Source organism: Silurus meridionalis, chromosome 15 (genome assembly GCF_014805685.1).
Source record: "Silurus meridionalis isolate SWU-2019-XX chromosome 15, ASM1480568v1, whole genome shotgun sequence".
Classification (NCBI taxonomy): Eukaryota; Metazoa; Chordata; class Actinopteri; order Siluriformes; family Siluridae; genus Silurus; species Silurus meridionalis.
Window position 1 is genome coordinate 11,453,664 of NC_060898.1, and position 21,976 is coordinate 11,475,639.

At 36.1% G+C, this 21,976-nt stretch overlaps 1 protein-coding gene and 1 long non-coding RNA gene across 5 annotated transcripts in view; both read left to right on the forward strand.

Annotated features, from left to right (window-relative positions):
* The first annotated feature begins 1,145 nt into the window (after nt 1-1,145).
* On the forward strand, nt 1,146-5,703 carry LOC124397575. The gene is made up of 6 exons (XR_006927935.1): nt 1,146-1,223; nt 1,584-1,613; nt 3,261-3,349; nt 3,461-3,568; nt 5,126-5,178; nt 5,272-5,703. It is a non-coding gene; the product is annotated as an uncharacterized LOC124397575 (long non-coding RNA).
* An 8,572-nt stretch (nt 5,704-14,275) lies between these two features.
* ank1b (ankyrin 1, erythrocytic b) overlaps nt 14,276-21,976 on the forward strand; it is an 88,863-nt gene continuing 81,162 nt past the window's right edge. For all 4 annotated transcript variants that reach the window (XM_046867640.1, XM_046867641.1, XM_046867644.1 and 1 more), the window contains exon 1: nt 14,276-14,622. In XM_046867640.1, coding sequence (XP_046723596.1) covers nt 14,497-14,622 — 126 coding nt within the window. In that variant the 5' untranslated portion in view covers nt 14,276-14,496. The remainder of the gene's footprint in view (nt 14,623-21,976) is intronic.

Sequence of the window (21,976 nt, forward strand, 5' to 3'; positions counted from 1 at the left end):
TTTTTACTGTGATCTGTGAAAGATGAATTGGGTGGATTCAATAGTGGTTCGAAAATGCTTTCTTACAATAGCAACTCTTATACACACACATCTCAGTTAAGCATATTGTGTGTGTGTGTGTGTGTGTATGTGTGTGTATGCATGCATGCATGCATGCTAGGGTGTGCTATGATGTTTAAAATTTTTATGTATGTAAATGTGCTCTCAATGATAAACCACACATTAATAAATTTGCTCTGTGGAAACTATAATGAGCTTAAAAACATTTCACTTGGTACTTTTTAGGAAGGGATGGAGGAGGAGGGTTTTTTTTTTTTAGGCAGACATGGTGCGGCTGTTCCTTTATAACTTTGCTTGTTGAACCGTTAACTTCCTGTAACATTTCACAAGCTCTCTCAGTAATTGCAGATGTTGCCAAAAATGTATGCTTTAACTGAAATTTAAATTTGTAGGCATTCAGCAGAGAAAAATGGGAGAATCTCACAATCTGGTAATGACAATTGTGCAGCATCATACTTCTTAGCTGTAATGATATAATTCATGCAGAGGTGATTATAATCGGGTTAAATGATATAAAGTCTAATTTCAAATCACTAGCTGCTGCTGTATATCAATGATACCACTTTTATTATTTCTACATTTATGGCATTTGGCAGGTGTCCTTATCCAGAGCTACTTACAATTATCTCATTCATACAACTGAGCAGATGAGGGTTAAGGGCCTTGCTCAAGGGCCCTGCAGTGGTAGTTTGGTGGTGGTGGGATTTGAACTCATGATCTACTGATCATAAGTCTGAGCACTGAGCTACCACCTCCTCTTTTTTATCACTCCCATATATATAATTATATACTGTATATGCCAAACTGCCACTAATTTCAAATTAGTGGAAAACTACTGATTGCTTAACAATTGCTAAACAAACTAATTTCTCTATAAACATTATGGGAGTATAGTATATATAATAATATACTATACTCCCATAATGTTCATAGAGAAATTAGTTTGTTTAATTTTATTAGAATTCTCAAGCTTCGGACCACTGGTTTTGACAGGATGCATATACCTAATTTGTGAAGCAGAATATAACACTTATTTGCATAACAATTTCTATACCTACAGTTTCACTTCCCTGTTTTTTGGTTCACAAGCAAGGTGTTGGTGGTGCTGGTAAACCCCCTGACACTCTCAGCCATGTGCCGTCTGAACCGCCAGCACATTTTATGTAAGTTAAATAAAAATCCTTGTTTTTCTATATTGTGTTGATTTATTGAAATGTTCAATTAAATTCAGTGTTATTTGTGTAGCACTTTTAGCAATGTACATTGTCCCAATGCAGCTTTACTAAAGTAACTATGTTAATGTTATTACCCAAAAATGATTATTTTTTTAGCATAAGAAATACATTTATAGGCTGTTACAGATGTTTGTGTTTGAATAGTGTAGGTTAAAATTTTATTCTATTTATATATTCTATTTAATATTAATATATCATAATAACAGAAAACCAAAAATGATTTTCGGTTCGGTTAATAGTTTGCATCTGCCTTCTATATAGATAATGAGATTTTTTTTGTTATTTCAGTGTGGATGACGAATATCCTATTGAATGGAGGTACTACATTTTATTTTTTGAATATAATAGTTTATTATAATTATGAATCAAAATACACACACACTTCCCTTTGTTATGGGTATACATGTGTACATAGATGTGTACATAGATGTGTGTGTGTGTGTGTGTGTGTGTGTGTGTGTGTGTGTGTGTGTGTGTGTATATATATATATATATATATATATATATATATATATATATATATATATATATATATATATATATATAAATTACACACACATATGTAAATGTTTGTGTGTGTATTTTTATACTCCATCACTGTTAGCACTTTTAAAGGAACTATTTAAAAAGGAAGTCTATGCCTTCTGTTCCTGTCCTCTTCAATGTTCGGTGGAAAATAAATGTTCATCATTTCCACCTTCTCTCAACTGCTTGCACATCAGTTAAATGAGTTTTGTGTCTGATGTTAGATGTGTAGTATTGCACTGGCACTATGAGACTATTGTATGTACCAGGTAACTAATGTCTATTTAGCCAAGAATTTACTGTTAATTTACATCAAGTTTTTGAAGGGTTAAAAGTTAAGGCTGATCAGTGTATATCACATAGATTGATGAACGTTCGATGGTCTATAGTTTTTGATGGTTTGGTGGTTTATATATATTTCTTCTGATTTTTTTCAACATTTTTAATAGTATTCTTGATTCAATGTCGTGTACAGCAATCAAGAAAAGAACGAAGTCTTCCTAATACTGTCTTAAACCTAGATAGATAGATAGATAGATAGATAGATAGATAGATAGATAGATAGATAGATAGATAGATAGATGGATTTATGGATGGATTTATGGATGGATTTATGGATGGATGTATAGAAGTGTACAATATATGAGTTGTGTACAACAGTACCAACATAATACACATGTATATACAGATGGCATCCAGATATACAGTATAAACTATTTTATATTAATCTACTTATACCAAAACAATACAGAATGTACAGAGTGGAGTAAAACTTCCCGATAATTACAGGCAGTAAAAATAATATCAGTAAAGGATTAATGAGACATTAATGCCCTATCTGTGTCCTGTAGAGTTCAGTAGCGTGATGGTTGTGAGAAAAAAACTGGCCCTGATTCTGCTGGTTCTGATGTGAATGTTCTTGTATCTATTTCTTGGTGAAAGCGTAAGCAGTTTGTGTTTGGGATTTGAGGAATCCCTGATGATGTGCTCTGCACAGACACCTACTGAGGTGAAGATGCTTAATAGCATGTGGTGGATATTTAGGATTTCAGGAGATATGGATTTCCTTATGCGAAACATGGTCACAGTGAGCAGAATTGGTGCATTTTTTCTGTGTTGAGTTTCACATGTTATTCCCCCATATCTGTTAGTTGCTTTAGGTTTTATGTCACCCCCCCACCGCCCATGTAAACAGGTAATCTGACTATACTTGATTGTGCTACATGTGCATGGGTTTTACAATCATTTGCTCCAGATCCACTATGACCCTGACCACTATAATGCAGTTTCTGAAGATGAAAATAGATTTCCTTGTAACTCCTGTGCAAAACAACAACAACAAAAAAACTATGTCTAGAATGTCTATAATAGAATGTCTATTTCATTGTGGCTGATTGACTTTGCTTATCTTGCTATGGATTTATTTAACTTTATATTTAGGTAGCTGTTGTGATAATTCAAACAGTAGTACACCTATTACTGCTAACAATACCCCTACAAATGCCATGGAAAATGAAAACTTTTGACAAGTAAGAACTATACAATATTTTGTAAATAAACTGTGCATTTTTTCAGTACTATGAAAATACACAGACCCGTGAAAACAAAATAGATAACAACTGCGGTTTGGTTTCTTGCAGAGGAACTCACTTTATTTATTCTCATCGGACTGCCAGTGATGGGCTTTTTGCTGCTTCTCTCTTTGACTTGTCAGTGCATATCATGCATTTACATTATGTCCAGAAAAGGTATGACGCTCACATTTTACTGTTGCTATACTATGTTTTTAGTTAAGAGAAAAACAGGGAACCACACACATACATGATTCTTCCCCAAATGTTTGGCATGATTTTGAAATGCCACAATTGTATAAAATGTCTTTGTGTGCTGTATGCTGGTTCTAGGGGGTCCAAACACATTCTGGCATTGCAATGTCCCTATGCACAAGGTCTGCCAAGAATGGAGTGGAAGAGTCCTAACCCCATGAAATGTCCCCCCTTTGGACAAACCTGGGGCACTTACTTCTCCCCAGTCTGGGCATGGGCATGCTTCAAAATCTAGGTTTTAGTCTCCTTTTTGCTGTTATAATAATCTCCATTCAAAGCGGATGATCAAAAAGTGCATTTGGGGGTGATGGTCAAATGTTCACAAACCTTTGGTCATAATGTTTTGATTAAATTACTGTAAGGCTGGGAAATCCAGCAACCCTGTCTTGCATAGCCTGAGTAACGGATATTGTTGAAAACCAAAAATAATTTACACGGTCTACAGATTGTTTGCGCTTCTGAAAAAACCCAGAAAGCATGTATTAAACTTGCATAAGATTAACAATTAAACCATTCACTAGGGTTCAGCAAAAACTGTTATTTTGTACAACGTTTGATGCTTCTAACCACCTTTAATCAGCATCATATTGGAGGCATAATTTTAAGTCAGTTGGAGATCTGGATTTTCAGTGGCTATCCAGAGCACAACATTTGCATATAGTTGTCTATTGTTTTTACTTCATGATAAGTAATTCATGCTGTTACACTTTCTGCACATGCAATTTTATGCAGGTCATTTTTAAGGAAATGAGCCCTTAACATATATTTTACAGCTATTTTTTTTTATGACTGCAAGTAAATAGTCAAAATGCTAGACATCAATAAGAAAAAGCTAAATGATATAAATTCATAACTTTGTAACCGCTTCTCTAAATTTGACATAAATAGCTGTATAAAAATTTTTCCCTACCTAGTACCTACATTTTAAACCTAAATGCTATGCTATATGTTCAAACGTTTGATTTGATTTGTCAAATAGAGTTCCAAAAGTGCATTTATTTACTGTAAATAAGTGTGTCGTCTGTGTTTGACACATAAACTTCCACTTATTAGTGTGAAACAGTTACTACAGTAGTATTAGCACCATCATGATGACAAATACTTTTCAGGAATATAAGTTTTAATATAACACATGAAAGCTCATCAGTTGAAGATGAAACACATTTTATAGGAAGTGATAAAGCAAGCAATCTAACAGACGCATACTCCAAAGTGAGTGATGTTTCTTTGAATATTTCTGGCAAAGAATTATCAGAAAATGTGGCCATATTGTGACTTACTCTAATTTATTGTTACCACTGTTATATGAAAGCAATATTGTACTCACAATCATGCAATTACATCAAATATTTTTTTTGTAGATCATTTGTAAATAAACAAACTAAATTGCCTATTTTCATTAAGAATATTTTGAAAATGCAAACTGATACAAAAATTAAAAAAACTAATAACTATTAAAATTTCCTTTTATCATCAAAGCTGAACCTACAGTCATTGCTTCACCAAAAGAGGACAAGGAGCAGACCATAGTGGTAGTACTGTCTTTTTTTTTTCCCCTGCTGCATTCCATGTCACAAGAACACAAAATTGCTCTCTAACACTTTAGAAATTCTGTGCTCTTTCAGGCAGGTGAAGAGGAGTTATGGTACACCACAGTGAAGTTTAACAAAGAGGCCAAAAATCCTGATCAAATGACAAATTTTGATCAAAAATCTGAATATGCAACAGTGGTCATTAAAACACCGGACCGCCGCTCTCTACAACTGGACCTGGCAGATGAAGCTGAGGAGTCCAATGAAATATGTATTGATTAGAGAATCATTTGCTTTTCAATAGCATTGTTATTTTTATATATATTTGATTTATTTGTATGCTATAACTGTTTTGAAGATTTACGTTTCATTGCATTCAGCAGACTAGATTTTTAGACTAACTTTGAATATGTATAATCTGCATTAGCATAACATCACAGTACATGTACATTTATTTCTAATTTGTTTTATTTTATTTTTTGCTTTTAGGTTTAGAAATAAATGGAAAAAAATTTACAAACAAAATGACATTTTCCTGTTATTTTGCTGTGGAGTTACGTGCATCAGTCATCTGTTTATTAGTATTAGTGTGTGTGTGTGTGTGTGTGTGTGTGTGTGTGTGTATATATATATATATATATATATATATATATATATATATATATACACAAAAACAATACAAATTTATTACATTTATCATATTACATTAGTAACCTAAAAAAAAAAAAAGGAAACATAGCAAATCAGTAAATTCGTTTTCTTAAAACCAATCACAATCCTAAAGAAAAATACAAAATGAAGAAACCAATGTCACTAAAACCAAATACACTCGTCCCTGCTGTTAAGCTTCAGTATCACCAATCATCCCGCATTCACATACAAATAGATACTGTGGCAAACATTTAAAACAAAATTACATCACCGTTACTATTTTAATACAAAAACAAACAAAACAACAACAAAAAAAACCCAACAACATCCGGAACCAGAGTAACACAAACAGGATTCTGCAATGGATCAAACCCAGCAACTCAACAACGCAGTACAGCGACACCTGCAGGTGTCCAAAACAGCCAACCAGCAGAACAATAAAACAGCGGTATAAATCAGGCAGAGGAAACAGCAGCTGGCGCGCTCAGGCCACATCTGCAATACAAATGTAACAAGGGCACAAATAAAGTTTGTAACTATAATAAGGGAGTTCCCCTTAAAAACCCCTCCGTAAAGCTATTACCTCCTACGTGAACTTCAGTACTGAATTTACCAGAAGAGAGCAAAATTATTCATATTTCATATATACAGTGAGGAAAATAAGTATTTGAACACCCTGCTATTTTGCAAGTTCTCCCACTTAGAAATCATGGAGTGGTCTGAAATTGTCATCGTAGGTGCATGTCCATGGTGAGAGACATAATCAAAAAAAAAAAAATCCAGAAATCACAATATATCATTTTTAAACTATTTATTTGTATGATACAGCTGCAAATAAGTATTTGAACACCTGTCTATCAGCTAGAATTCTGACCCTCAAAGACCTGTTAGTCTGCCTTTAAAATGTCCACCTCCACTACATTTATTATCCTAAATTAGATGCACCTGTTTGAGGTCGTTAGCTGCATAAAGACACCTGTCCACCCCATACAATCAGTAAGAATCCAACTACTAACAGAGGCCATGTATTGCGAGATTTTGGGGAACAACCTCCTTCCCTCAGTTAGAGCACTGAAGATGGGTCGAGGCTGGGTCTTCCAACATGACAATGACCCGAAGCACACAGGCAGGATAACCAAGGAGTGGCTCTGTAAGAAGCATATCAAGGTTCTGGCGTGGCCTAGCCAGTCTCCAGACCTAAACCCAATAGAGAATCTTTGGAGGGAGCTCAAACTCTGTGTTTCTCAGCAACAGGCCAGAAACCTGCCTCATCTAGAGAAGATCTGTGTGGAGGAGTGGGCCAAAATCCCTCCTGCAGTGTGTGCAAACCTGGTGAAAAACTACAGGAAACGTTTGACCTCTGTAATTGCAAACAAAGGCTACTGTACCAAATATTAACATTGACTTTCTCAGGTGTTCAAATACTTATTTGCAGCTGTATCATACAAATAAATAGTTAAAAAATCATACATTGTGATTTCTGGATTTTTTTTTTAGATTATGTCTCTCACAGTGGACATGCACCTACAATGACAATTTCAGACCCCTCCATGATTTCTAAGTGGGAGAACTTGCAAAATAGCAGGGTGTTCAAATACTTATTTTCCTCACTGTTAATATTCACAGCCTTTGCCATGACGGAACTACGGTTACACCTGCTGCAGCTTGAAAATACACTGTCAAGCCAGCCGCACTTTTCTTTGTGTTGCGCTTCTAATCGTGCACTTACGGTATGGGTGGTGGGCGTGGATAAAATAGATGTAAACACGCTTCAGAACGGCGTTTCCGTTATAAAATAAAAATAAATAAAATATATAATAATGGCCCATATTCACACACTCTTAGTGTTTAAGACTTTACAGTAAAATTTTAAGGCAAAATCACCTTTATATTACCTTCCTTTATATGTTTACTAATTAATGCAATTGATCTTTTCTCAGAGTGACCCTAACTATCACTGAATTCATTTTCAGGTCGTTCTACTGTACAATTTTTAAGAAACAAACATCAGTGCATTTAAATCGCCATATTTAAACACTCATAAACATTTTCCAATCTTTCCCAATAATTCTTATTAAGAGTATTAATGTCTAATATTGTCTTACATTTCAAGTCATTTTACTGTACAGTTTTTGAAAAAAGTAAAGGCAAAATCACTCCAAACTCCAATTCAATTCATTTTTATTTGTGTAGCGCTTTTAACAATAAACATTGTCTCAAAGCAGCTTTACACAGATAATGTGGTGATAAAAAATGAATATGTTCTTTATGAGTAAGTTTGTCCCTGATGAGCAGCCTTGGCAACTGTGGCAAGGAAAAACCCCCTTAGATGTTATGATGAAGAAACCTTAAGAGGAACCAGACTCAAAAGGGAACCCATTCCTCATTTGGGTGACATCAAGTGTTTGATCATAAATCTTTTAACAATACAGACCACTGGAGAGTGAGAACTAACATGAGCGCTGGATTGTGTGATTTTAGATAATGTTCTTTCTACAGTCTTATACAGTCATTATAGTAAGAGAAGCAGTGGAGAGAAATTAGCGTAGCTGCTGTTCATGATATTAACAGCACAAGTTGATCATGTGCATGTGATCAGATGTTCTGGAGCACAAGGTTATGATGTGAGCCATATGTTTTGTGTAGGCTTTGCTGAAAAGATACGTTTTTAATCTGCACTTAAACTGGGAGAGTGTGTCTGAGCCCCAAACACTGTCAGGAAGACTATTCCAGAGTTTAGGAGCTAAATGTGAAAATGATCTACCGCCTTTAGTGGACTTTGCTATTCTAGAAACTACTAGAAGCCCAGAGTTTTGAGATCTCAGGGAGCGTGACAGATTGTAGCATGTTAAAAAGACTGGAGAGATACATGGGAGCTAAACATTTAGTGTTTTATAAGTAAGAAGTAGTACTTTGTAGTCGATTCAAAACTTGACAAGTAGCCAGTGTAGGGACGATAAGATTGGGGTTATATGATCAGCATATGATCAGCATAACTGCTGTGCTACAACCTTTTCTAAATTTTTGGATATAAAGGGGAGATTTGATATTGGCCTGTAGTTAGACAGCTGACAGGGGTCAAGATCAGATTTCTTAATTAGGGGGTTGATAACTGCCAGTTTTAAGGATTTAGGTACATAACCAGTGCTAATGGAAGAGTTTATTATTTTTAAAACAGGTTCAATTACCTCTGGATTTATCAGTTTGAGGAAACTTGTAGGCAAGGGATCGAGAATGCAGGTTGATGATTTTGATGAGGAAATAAATGAAATTAAGTCATTCTTTTGAATAGGAGTAAAACTTTGTATTTGATTTTTATAATTACACTGCTGTCTACAGGGTTATTTGTAAAATAGATTGGATTTATATTAATCGTCTGGATTTCTTGCCTGATGTTTTTAACTTTATTATTAAAAAAAGTTCATGAAATTATTACTACCTATTGATTGTGTGCATGTTAGTGCAGTGCTTTAATTTCCTGTTAATTTTGCTACCGTGCGGAATAAAAATCTAGGATTATGCTTGTTATTTTCTATGAGGGTGGAGAAATATGCTGATCTAGCAGCACTAAGAGATTTTCTATAATTTAGGAGGAATCTCCTTCCATGCTATTTGAAATACTGTTAATTTTGTTTGATGCCATTTACGTTCTAATTTCCGAGTGGTCTGTTTTAAGGTGCGCGTATGATCATTATACCACTGTGCTAATATTTTCTCCCTGATCATTTTGGTCTTAAGGGGAGTGTAACGGAATGTTGATTCTAGGTATTCAGTGGCCTGTCTGGAAAAATATTTTAATCAACCTTATCTAGCATGTGTTACGGTTACCCTGGTGGTCTAGTGGTTAGGATGCGGTGCTCTCACCGCTGCAGCCCGAGTTCGATTCCCGGTCAGGGAACCTACCCCAGCTGTTAGGGTTGCACAAGCCAGTGCACTCTTAGTGCCGGTCCCAAGCCCGGATAAACGGGGAGGGTTGCGTTAGGAAGGGCATCCAGCGTAAAAATGTGCAAAATCAAACATGCGGCTCATGAATGCGGATGAGCCGCTGTGGCGACCCCTAATGGGAGAAGCCGAAAGAAGTGTCTAGCTATTTAGATAGTTTTAGATTATCTAGCTATGTGTTATAATGAAACTAATATTAATCCTAATAATAATAATAATAATAAAAAACCTAATTAGCATAGATGGCCCAGTCAAGCTTTGCAGGGTCAGACGGAGATCTATTTAATGTCGTCATTTCTGGAAGATTATTAATAAAACTCGCTGCTGTAACTGACGTGAATGTACGCTTAACACGGTAACGTGGTGAGGTACTAATGCAATGACTGAGGCAGATTTGAAAAGAGATGAGATAATGGTCTGAAATAGCTTCAGACTGTGGAATTATGACTACATTTCTTATTTTTAGTCCAAATGTTAATAACAAATCAAGAGTGTGTCCACCACTATGGGTGGGTCCTATAACATATAACAGAACATTCTGATTAATTCCAACTGAATCCACACAACTGCTGCTCTTAAGGAGTCTTTCTGTTTATCAAAATAAATATTAAAGTCACCAACAATTAATGCTTTGTCTAAAAAGTAGCAAAATTTGCTATGAAATCGGCAAATTCTATGAGAAAGTCAGAGTAGGGCCCTGGGGGTCTAAACATCAGTGCTTTTGTCCAATAACACCCCTAAAAAGAATTATTTGAAAGACTGAGCAAACCTTTTAAGGCAAATGTTTTATGACTGTTTGAATATGAAACATAGTAAAGTTTTTAAGAAAGGTAAAGGAAAAATCACCCCAAACCGAAGGTTTAATAAGATATTAAACACTATAGGTTTGTGCCGGAATGGCGAGCGTAAAATAAACCATGCAGCGCGTGAAAATAAACCATGATCAGCTAAAATTTAACATTTCACAAAGGAGAAACTGTTAACAGATCGCTTTTAATTTGAAGACCTGGTTACAGTGAGTTATTTGTACTCAGTGCCTTTCTTTCTTTCTTTTTTTAATATTTTTGTTTAGTTTTGAAAAGTTACAAGCCGATAATGTGTATGATGACGAGTTACTAGCTGAAGTGCAGCACAAGATTGACTAATAAGTACAGCTTTAATAATGAATTTATATACAAAATGCCAAACTGTAGTCATATAATTTTTCGCTAGCATTTCCACTTTAGCATTAAAAAAATTTTTGTGAGTTTTGATTTATGGCAATTTGTGCACCTATTTGACTGTCTAATTAATTATGTTAAAGTTTAGTTATGTATAAATGGCTAATGTAAATATAGCAACTAAAAAAATACTAGTCAACATTTCCATTTGACCCGTCTATTAAAAAGCTATGATGTTGTAATACATGCAGCATGTCGTTTAGCATTGTTTTGCAAAAATATGCAAGGCCTTCCCTGAAAAAGATATTGTCTGGATGGAAGCATAAAAATGATGGTGCTTTTCCAGATTTTGAAGCTGGACATTCCATAGGCTCTAATGCACCGCCATATCATCAGAGATGCAGGCTGTTGAACTTGCTGATAACAAGCCAAGTGGGATTTATTGTATACCAGAAATGAAGATACGGGATTGTTTGAAGTATGTGCAAGGTCACTGTCCTGTCCACACCCCTCAACAATCACACGCTTTAAATTAGCATTCCTCCTTCCTAGCACTATAAAATTAGATTTAAAAATATCCCAGTTGAAAACATAAAGTTGGCTCATGTTCAGGTCGCTAACATGAGACTAGGTGGTTGTCAAAAATGTAAAGCCAGTCACTTGTAGGGATGGTCAAATTGATAGGTGCTTTCTTTTTCAAAAGCAGTAGAGTTTATCAGTCAAAGAAGAAACTGGCTAAAGCCAAAACTGGCAAATTGGCTTTTAATGGTCTTAACAACGTTTCCTGCGCTATAAATCCTTGTTCTATTTATGAGCTTGTTATCAGGCTTCGTGCTTTGTTGTGCCCTAAATTGATTGTCACTTTCAACGTACCGCAAAAGTACCGTAAAAAGTGCCCACCAGATGGAGTTATTCTCCCATTCTTACGTGTGTGTGTGTGTGTGTGTGTGTGTGTGTGTGTGTGTGTGTGTGTGTGTGTGTGTGTGTGTGAGTGAGTGTGTGTGTGTGTGTGAGTGAGTGTCTACAGTTAACACGTGTATAAATGTGTTTTGTGGATAAAAAATAAGAATCTGGACTGATTATACACAAGGATGATTCGGTTCATGGGAATCACAAGATCTCCCACAGACTATGACAGAATAGTGGTCTTTACACATTGTTGTTGTTTTTCTTTTTTTTATAAAAATACAATTTTAGGATAATGTTAGAGAATATATACTAACCAATCACTGTTGGCAGCAGGACAATGCATAAAATCATACAGCTACACATCCAGAACATTAGTTAATGTTTACATCAAACATCAGAATGAGGAATAAAGTGTGATCTCTGTGACATTTCATGGACACATGTTCATCCAAACTGAGCAGCTAAATCTTTCACTAGAGTGAGTCTATTGTCCATGATCGCCTCAGGTTCTTGTTTTTGCATGACAGGATTTTAACCTGATGTTTTAACTTTTGTTGTTGTAGTTAATCCACCTCAAGAATTTAAAAGAGCAGTTTTGTTCTGCTCACCACATATGTACAGAGTGATCATTGGAGCTACTATAGAACTCCTGTCAGATCAGTGACCAATCTGGTTATTTTCATTTTAACTTTCCAATCAGCCTGCAGACCTTCTGCTCAAATGTTTTTTGCATTACAAACGGTTGAGTGTAAAACCCCCAAGACATTAGCATTTTCTAAAACACTCAACCCAGACCATCTGACACTAACAACTATGTAAAAGTCACATGTTCTGCTGTTTGATGTGAACTGAAGCTCATGACCTCTGTCTGCATGATTTTATACATTGTGAATGGCTGATGGTATAACTGCAGATTTACAGTTGATCTTGTAAGGGTATACAGTAAGACTCTATTAAATTAGAGTCGATTGTAACACCGCACTAATATCAGCTGATATGCTCCAGCCTTTGAGCTTCACCTTTGTGCCAAAGGTTTACCAGAAATAAAGGGATTTTCCAAATAAGTAAAATCTTTTTGATACTCTCCCCTTTGTATACTTTTACAACAAACTGCACACTGTCAAGCAACTTGTCACTTGCTAGGGTGTTACAGGATTAGGCTTGTAGCTTGTCACTCCAGACATCAAATTGAGCACAGTCTTGCAGTGTTCCATTATTTCCTTTTTAGTTTGCCCATTTATTGTTTTAATGTAAGGTTACTAATTGACTCTGAGGCAATGAGGCTCAATACCACAATAACCACACATAAAGATGATGTACTGCTGTGACCTTGCAGATCTAATCTCAGTGGGAACTGCAGATTTGCACAGAAAATTCTCTCAAGCATGATGCAGGATATGCAGACTTAGTGTCTTTAATTCCTCATCGGGTCCATGTAATGTAATCCTTACCGTGCTATATTCAGCAGGAATATTATTAATGGATTCATTTTGAACAATACATGAATGAAATAAGGGAATGCAGGAAATTCTGAAAATGGTAAATGAGATTAGATCGAATCCTAGCCAAATTCAACAACTGTTCAACACGATCTCCTAACCATAGACCTGGGATTAAAGACAATTTGCACATCAGATTGATCCAGGGTCATGTAAATACAAACATCCTTCAAATTAAGCTTAAGGTAATAAGGATATTTGTTGGCTTTTCATTAGCATGTTCTGTGTACGTTCTATCACGCCTATATCTGCAGCTGTCTCATTTGATTTGCATCATTCCAAGCCATTCTTATATCAGTGGCTTTTGGATGAGCATCATAGCACTGCCCAAACATTTTAATCAATAACGTCTCCCAGAATGCTGTTGCTGCGATGGCCCTGAAGCAGTCACCGCTAAACACGTCATATTATGCGCTCTAAGACAGGCAATCTCACTTCATGTCTAAATAATTATTTTATAATGTGTTTTGTCTGTGAGAGTAAGATCAAGCTCAGTGTAAAGACCGTTTAAGGCAGGAATGTAAAGGGTTACAATATAAAAATGGTAATGGATTGCAAATCATAGTAAAGGTGTGAAATAAAAAGAAGCTCATTAGATCTGGGTGTATATCAGGTTCATTCATTGTGTATACGGTATATATTTTTAGATCTGTGCATGTAAGATTGCTGACAAACTGATGGATCGTGGGATAGAGAGAGAGAGAGAGAGAGAGAGAGAGAGAGAGAGAGAGAGAGAGAGAAAAGAGAGAGAGAGAGAGATGCTGCAGTATCCATTCTCACAGTGTTGAGTCTGAGACTGCGTGACTGACTAGTGTGTGCTGAAAGAGAGGGAGTGAGTGTGAGAGAAACAGAGACAGGTTGAGAGTGCAAGAAAGACTGAAAGAGAGAGAGAGAGAGAGAGAGAGAGAGAGAGAGAGAGAGAGAGAGAGTGGAGGGGATGGGAAAGCTTCTGTGCGGATGAGAGGCAGGAGGCGGTGGCAACGGCAGCATCAGCAGCAGCTCTTTTTGTGCTGCCTGGGACCGGTCACCTCGCAAGGCGCTCCCTCCCAGGGGCTTAGTGCCGCCATCTCTCCCGCACTGGCACCTGCAGGACCTGGTGCAGGCACTGGCCCAAGGACTGGCACAAGAACACCAAGGTTAACGGGCGCAGTGGCATCATGGCGCAAGCCGCCAAGCAGCTCCGCAAGAACAAGGACCTAGCCGAGGCTGCGGCCCAGGAGCTGAGGGAGAAAGAGGAGGAGAAGATCAAGAAGAGGAACCGCTCAAAGGACCGTAGGCGCAAGGTAACGGGTACTCAGATTTATTCCATTATCATCGTGAAATGTAAGAAGGCACAGCACAGGCGCATTAACCAGACATGCACAGACTGCTTTTGTAGATTGTGCTGCAGCTGCATTAGTCTGAGATTCATTCAGCCAGGAGATGCAGGAGGAGGAGGAGGTGGAGCGGGGAATGAGTGGGGACTTGGAGATGATTGGTTAAGTTAAGCGCACAGGTTTTCTTTTTAGACCCAAGAGCATGCTTTATGCTTTTAAAGCTATGTCATTTACATCAGAGGCTGCAGTGTGAGCAGTGCACCCCATGCCTCTGTTCTGTTTGCATGCTTTATGTATTCAGCTGCATGAATGAGAACCTTCGACACGCTCTATTGTTCAGTTGATCCTCTTTCAGCATGGTCTCAGCTCACTTCAGCAATTTCCACAAGCTCTGTATATATATCTGTGTATGATTATTATTTAAGCATATACCTGCAGCTCTTTGTATGCAGGTAAAATGCTAGAGTATATGCACAATCCTATAGAGAGTTCTTTTGCTTCCCCATCAGTGCCTTTACACTGTAAAAGCAGAGCTGCACGGTATACATGCTTTTCATGTCATCACTCGCGAGAAAAAGCCTGATGTTTTGGGTGCATGTGACTGGAGGAAGGAGTCCACGCCGACTGTTATGCTTCGACTAGATTGATCTGTCAGGCCAGCATTTATCATGCCAGCACTCCACTACTCGATCAGACAGAGCTCTGAGGGCGGGGTGGGCGAGAGATGTCACTGCTGTACTAATTAACAGTGTCACACACATGCAGGCACTCAACACACATGGGACATGAAAGCAATTTAAGGACATCAAGCTTTTCATCAATCAGTATGACTCAGAGTATCCAGTCAAACCCTTGATTAAGATAGTCACATTTTTCGCACATCTATCTATGCTAATGTTGGTCATGGTGCAAGAACTTACATGCCATCCATAGAATTTTAACGTTTAACATGATGTATTTCCAGTCATTGTTCTTATTCTACATACACTACATACACACTCACATACACTGACACCATCTTAGGACAGCAATGGCTTGTACTAAGCTTGTGAAAATCATACAAATGCTTAGCAGAGTGTGAGGAGTGAGAGCGGAGGATCCAAGATGGCTGCTACTACAGTGTTGAGCTACGCAACAGTGTGTCATGCTGTGCTAAAAACCATATAAGCAAGTCTGTTCGAGACACTAAACAACTGGGGCACAGTTTGAGTCAACTGAGTGATGATTAAGCAGTTTTGCACAATGCATTTTTCCAGTGCTGAACTGGAGGAGCAAACTTCAGTCAAAAATATGTCTACTTAACATTTTGGGTAAAGTGTAAACACTTTATGTTTAAATTTGCATTAGTTGCTGGATTTGTAATAATAAAAAATAATAATTATGGTTTTACATGAAAAAGTACAATTTTCTTTAACCTTCTTAAATATCAACTTGACAATTTACATAATAACAGTTGGAAAATGCTGTTGTATTTTGCTACAAGGCAACTATCTAAAACAAAGACATCAACAATACAATAGTACAGTCATGGCACAAGGTCGTGTATGTTCATGCACAAGCTGGCTAAATGCTAAAAATATATAATATGCTGAAGGTGGTTTAAAAGTAAAATCCAGGATCGGCTTTTATAAATATAGTAGCAGGGCCAAGCCCCTCTCTGATATTTATTGATAAAGATAAAAATACATCAGTATAACATTTCATTGCTGGCATTGACAAAAGATTATTTGCAGTAAACAAATATCCTAAGGTGGATAATTGTAAATTTTTGTAGAGCACAACATTAACATTGATGACTGTAAGCAAAACACACTATGTAAAAATTATGCTGGTGTTGATTATGTTTTAGCCCAAACTGTAGATTTTTGAAGGTAATTATACAGTGTCATATTTATATATCTTACATTGAACCCAAACTGCTTTTGGATGAGAAACTAAAAGTAGAAAGTAGGCTGGTCATATATTGTCCAAGCAAATTACAAATTAAATCAAATGACATATCTGCAAGTTTAGTTTCAGTTTAAATGAAAATAATAAATATATACATAAATAAATACAAATAATAAAGGTCTATCTTTATTCTGGTCTCTATTCTGTTTACTATGTTTTGCATTCAAAGAAACCACATGAAGCAGGCAAGTCTTACGGTCTTTTGTCTTGGTCTTAAAATCAGTCACACAATGTGGGTTTAATATTTTCCCCACATCATTCTTATTTTATACTATGATAAGACATGGTGATGTAAAGCAGTGCTCAATACAGGTCAATCTGTTGACAGACAGGAGATTTTAGCTCTCATCGAACACACCCACCAGCTGTCACTGCAATAGCAGTAACACACTACCATTTGTTTACATTTACTATACTTGGCAGACGCCTTTATCATTAACTCAGAATGATCTAATATATACAACTGAGCTGATAAAGGTTAGCTGACAGCAGTGGCAGCTAGGCAGTGTTTGGATATTTGAACTCATGACCTTTCAACATAAAGTCCAATGTCTTAACCACTGAGCTACCGCTTCCCTATTTTAAATATGGCCCAAATCCTATTTATAGGTCAAACAAATTTAAATTCCACTGCCTTGTGAACATGTGATCATGAAAATGGTACTGCAGAATACTATGGAAATCCAGTAGGGGTGTATTTATTAAATCTTTTCTTTTTTTCTGGATAAAGGAAGTGGTTTTGATGTTAACAGCAACTAGTCAACTAGCATAACACTTTGTCCCTACAAATAATAGCTAATATTTACCATTATAAAATCTGATTTGCCATTGTTAAATTTCTGAACATTACAAATCTTTTTAACCAAATTGGCTTGAAATTCTGATCCTTAAAATGCACATACACTAAATAGACAAAAGTACTGGGATACTTGACTTTTCCAGACATATGTGGTTAGATGCACACCAGTATAAAAGCTGGATGCACACAATTATATAGGATGCCTTTGGATGTGGTAGCATGTAATCTTTCCTTTACTTGAGCTAAGAGACCCAAATCCCTTCCAGCATGAAAGTGTGCCTGTGCACAAAGCCAGCTAAATGAAGATCTGGTTTTCATGGTTTGGAGTGTAAAATTTGAAGTGCCCTGTTATAGAGCTCTGACCTCAACTCTACTGAATATCTTTGGGATGAATTGGAATGCTGACTGCACCCCAGGCTTCCTCACACTACATCAGTACCTGATTTTACTAACATGCTTGTAGCTAAATCTCTACATCCACACTCCAAAATCTAGTAAACCATCTATTCAGAAGAATAGTGAGTATTAAAACAGCAGGTGGAGACTAAAGGTGGAGTGCAACATTCAAAAAGCACATTAAAAAAAAGCACAAATTTTATGGTCAGGTCTTAACAAACATTTGTCAATATAGTGTTTGTGCAGCCATGTCATACTGCCATGTTAGGCTTTACTCTATGAGGTTAAATATCACTGAAATGTTAGTCTTCATATCAGTGTGTGAGAGAACTTTTAACTTAGCTAATTTAAAGATACGTCCTAGTTTGTTTCCTACTGGTGTAATAAAATTCTAGAATACCTTGGTACACTGATCATGACTGCTTATTTTTTCGTAGCGCTGTTTTGAAGTATTGCTCAGAATTAGTATTTATTATGGTATTTATTTGTTGAATGTGTTTGTTTGTTTTTATAATATTTAGTCAGAAAAATCTTATGGTGGACTTGTGATGTGAAGTTTAAAGAAAACTGCTTTCAAAAACATGAGTCACACTGACTGCAAGTATACTTCATACTCAAAAATGTCCCTGCTATGATTCTTAGCAAACAAAGCTTACTGTTAATGATCTACATTGTAGATTGAAAGAATCGTTTATTGAGAGTACTATTAAAGAGATTTAGTTTTTTTTACAATATACTTTTTAAAGCTAGCTCAAAAGTCTGTGCTAAAATGATTTTTCAAGCACTAAACACATCCCTGAAGGACTCTGAAGCACTTTTCAATCTTGAGTGAGTTGCCCACAGAAGCAGATGTCAGGGCAGCCAGGCGTGTCCTTCACAGGGCAAACGGAACCAGAGACAAGTGAAGGCTTCGTAAATATATTTTAATCAAACCTAGTGCTGTCGAGTTTCGTTTATTTTTCTCAGTTATTGCAGTACATATAATTTATAGACATATTAGATTTTAAAACTGGATTTATTTTTTCATAGATATGATACCATACATATATTATTTATGTTTGGTATATGTTATCCCTCAGCACTATTTTCCTATGACAGGGTGTTTTATTCCTGCTGTTATTAATGGCTCGATTTGATGTTTTATATTGTTTTTTGTTTTTTTTTTGGACAAAAATCAACCCACTTTTGATTCTCTTTGTTTTCAGATTATATCTCTTATCAACTATGTACAATTATCAACACCTAACATCACCTAAATCTGTTATTAATATGTAGTCAAGTGTCCCTATTTTTGTAAAGGACATTTCAAGAGCAAATTAATGATATTTTGATGAAAAGAAACCTTGCATTCCAAGCTAACTAGGCTTGCTTTTACATGTTTAATACCTCTGAATTCAACCCCACCCCCTTGAAATGTTTTGGCAGTTTCACTTATTATGTTCCATTAAATGAGATTAGACCATTTTCTCAATTAGAGGACACAAATAAAAAGCAAGTAATTGTATGTGCCACCAATTACTGAAATGCGCATGAGGTTCAAAGAGTCTCAGCCTCAGACACTCTGTATACTCTGTATAGTCTTTTGTTCTCTTTTTTAGCCATTTTGCAAGCTTTATTATCCTGCAAGCTTTATTATCCTGATTGGCAAATTTCATTTCATGTACACACACATCTTCTTGTTTGAGGCGAGCAACATAATGTTTAAAACAAGAAATAGACACTGGATTTACGTCATGTCATTAGTCATTCTGTGGCGAACCTCTACCCAGATTCTGTACATCACAATTCACCTGCTGTTATTGACAGTCACCTCATCAATAAAGACAAATGGAACAGTTCCACAAGCTGGCAAAGATTAGACCCAAGCCACATGTGTCATAGGTGAAGGATTCTGCTTTGAATTATGAACATTCCTCATTCCAGCAACACAAATCTATAAGACGCTCAGAAATCCACCAGCTTTAATTAACTTGAACCAGGACTGTCGTGTTGCATGTTTGTTTTTTGTTTTTTTTTATCTTTCCATAAATGTAAAATAAAGAAAACTTCACCTTACTGATTATTATAATAAAATGAAAAGAAAAAAAAATAAAATGACACCATGAAATCATATTATTAGTGTTAGATTATGTGGAGTGACATACAAATCCTTGTGTAAGTTATAGCTATACTTAGTATTGTAGATAGTATAGAAATGTGCACTAATATACAGTACGCAGGTATTATTAAGAACAGGTTATTTACTGCACCATTGCTTTTATAGGAAATGAATAAACAATTTCTAACTGGTCAGGATCCAGAGTTCAACAGATGCCACACATTACTGGAGGTCACTGAACAATGTTACCAGCTAATTTGGTATGGTGAGGATTTTGAAAAACCATGGCATCAAAATGTTATGCTTTACTTGGGTTTACATTGTCTATGCATGTTGTGTCTTTCCTGCTTACTGTCTCACTTTATACTCATTTTATTCACTCTACAACGGATACCAAGAAAATAATGTTTGTTTCACAAAATTTTGCTCTGTACAATCACTACAGGAATACTGAGTTCTGAAACCTAGATTATATGGGCAAATGCATGTGGATGACATTTTTGCCATCACACAGATGCAGAGTGTGTTTTCCCAAACCTATTTTAGAATAACAGTGCCTCATGCACAAAGCAAGGTCCGTGAAGACATGGTTTGCCAAAGTTGGTGTGGAAAGAAGTCAAGTGTTCCGCAGAAAACACCTGACCACAACCCCACTGAACATCTCTGGGATTAGCTGGAACACCTCTAAATGGGCACAAAGTTTCACAGCCACACTTCAAAATCTAGTTGAAAACCTTTCCAGAAGAGTCAAGGACTTTATTGCAGCAAGAAGGAAATAAATATAGAATAGGACATTCATAAAGCACGTGTTTGTGACTGTCGGGTGGTATTTCTGTGGCTGGGTTCTGCGTCAACTGTTTCCTGCTTTGCTCAGCTGCTCTGTTAAAATGAAAACCTTAACATTTCTCTGTGATTGTTGTTTTTTCTAACAAAGTTCATATGTACACTTGGACACTGACAGCAGCTGTTAGAAAATGTCTCATTGCAGTTTTACAGGTCATACAGATCTCTTTTATGCTTTCTGTGCATAGTGTTTTGTTCAAATTGTGGAACAGATAAATGTACTGATTGACCAGTTATTTAAAAACATATTTGGCTAAGCACATTTCTATAATTAATGCAAAACATCACAGAGTCTTTATTTTAGATGTATCATTTGTGTATACATATAGCTTATATATAGCTACTAATGTGTACCAATATCATCCTTAAAGTATTCGTCAGAATAAACTTAAAATAAGCTTGCTTTTCCCATTTAGTCAAAAGCAATTTCAAATTCCGTTTTATATGTAGGGATTTTATTACTTTTGCTGTTCAAGGAAATAACCAAAGAAGAGTCGATGTGATGCATCGTCAAATGAAACATGTTCTTCTGGTATAATACAACACGTTACCAAGCATAACTGTTTTTAACTAGTCAGGAAAGACACAGTACGCTTTATCTGTTTAAAGTTACATTAAATTTTGTAAAACATCTACATGCTCTGGAGCAAACACTTGCTCAAAATTCTAAACTGGCAGTAGTGTCATTTTACATGATGCCATGTTGCATTATTTTCTGTCTTATGAAAATTGAAAACACAGTACATACACTTTATGAAACAATTTTTGTGTTTGAGACAACATTTTATTTTAAACGATCTATTCAAATCCTGTTCTAAATTCCAGTGTATAACAACACTGCAAGCATGATTGTGAAAACAGATATTAAGTGTTTCAAGGTCAGAGACTGAGGTTAACCGAGTGCGCTAAATGAAATGCCTGCTGTGATAACGTTATAGAGTACCAAGGATTTTCATTAGGCTCATTATTCCGTAGTGCTTTAAATGGTGACAAACATTTTGCAGAAAGACAAAGAGATGCACTGATAGTTGGGAAATTAAAAATGTTACTGCAAATATTACAATCAGTCAAGATATGTTCGTTTTCTTACTTGCTAATGCGGCTTCTGACTTATTGACAATCTAGTTCATATAAACATGAGCTAAAGGAAATGTAAAACTGCAATGGCCAAATCACATTATTTTTTGCACATAGCTGAGCAACAGCATTAGCCTCAGGTAGGAAGATTGGCCTGA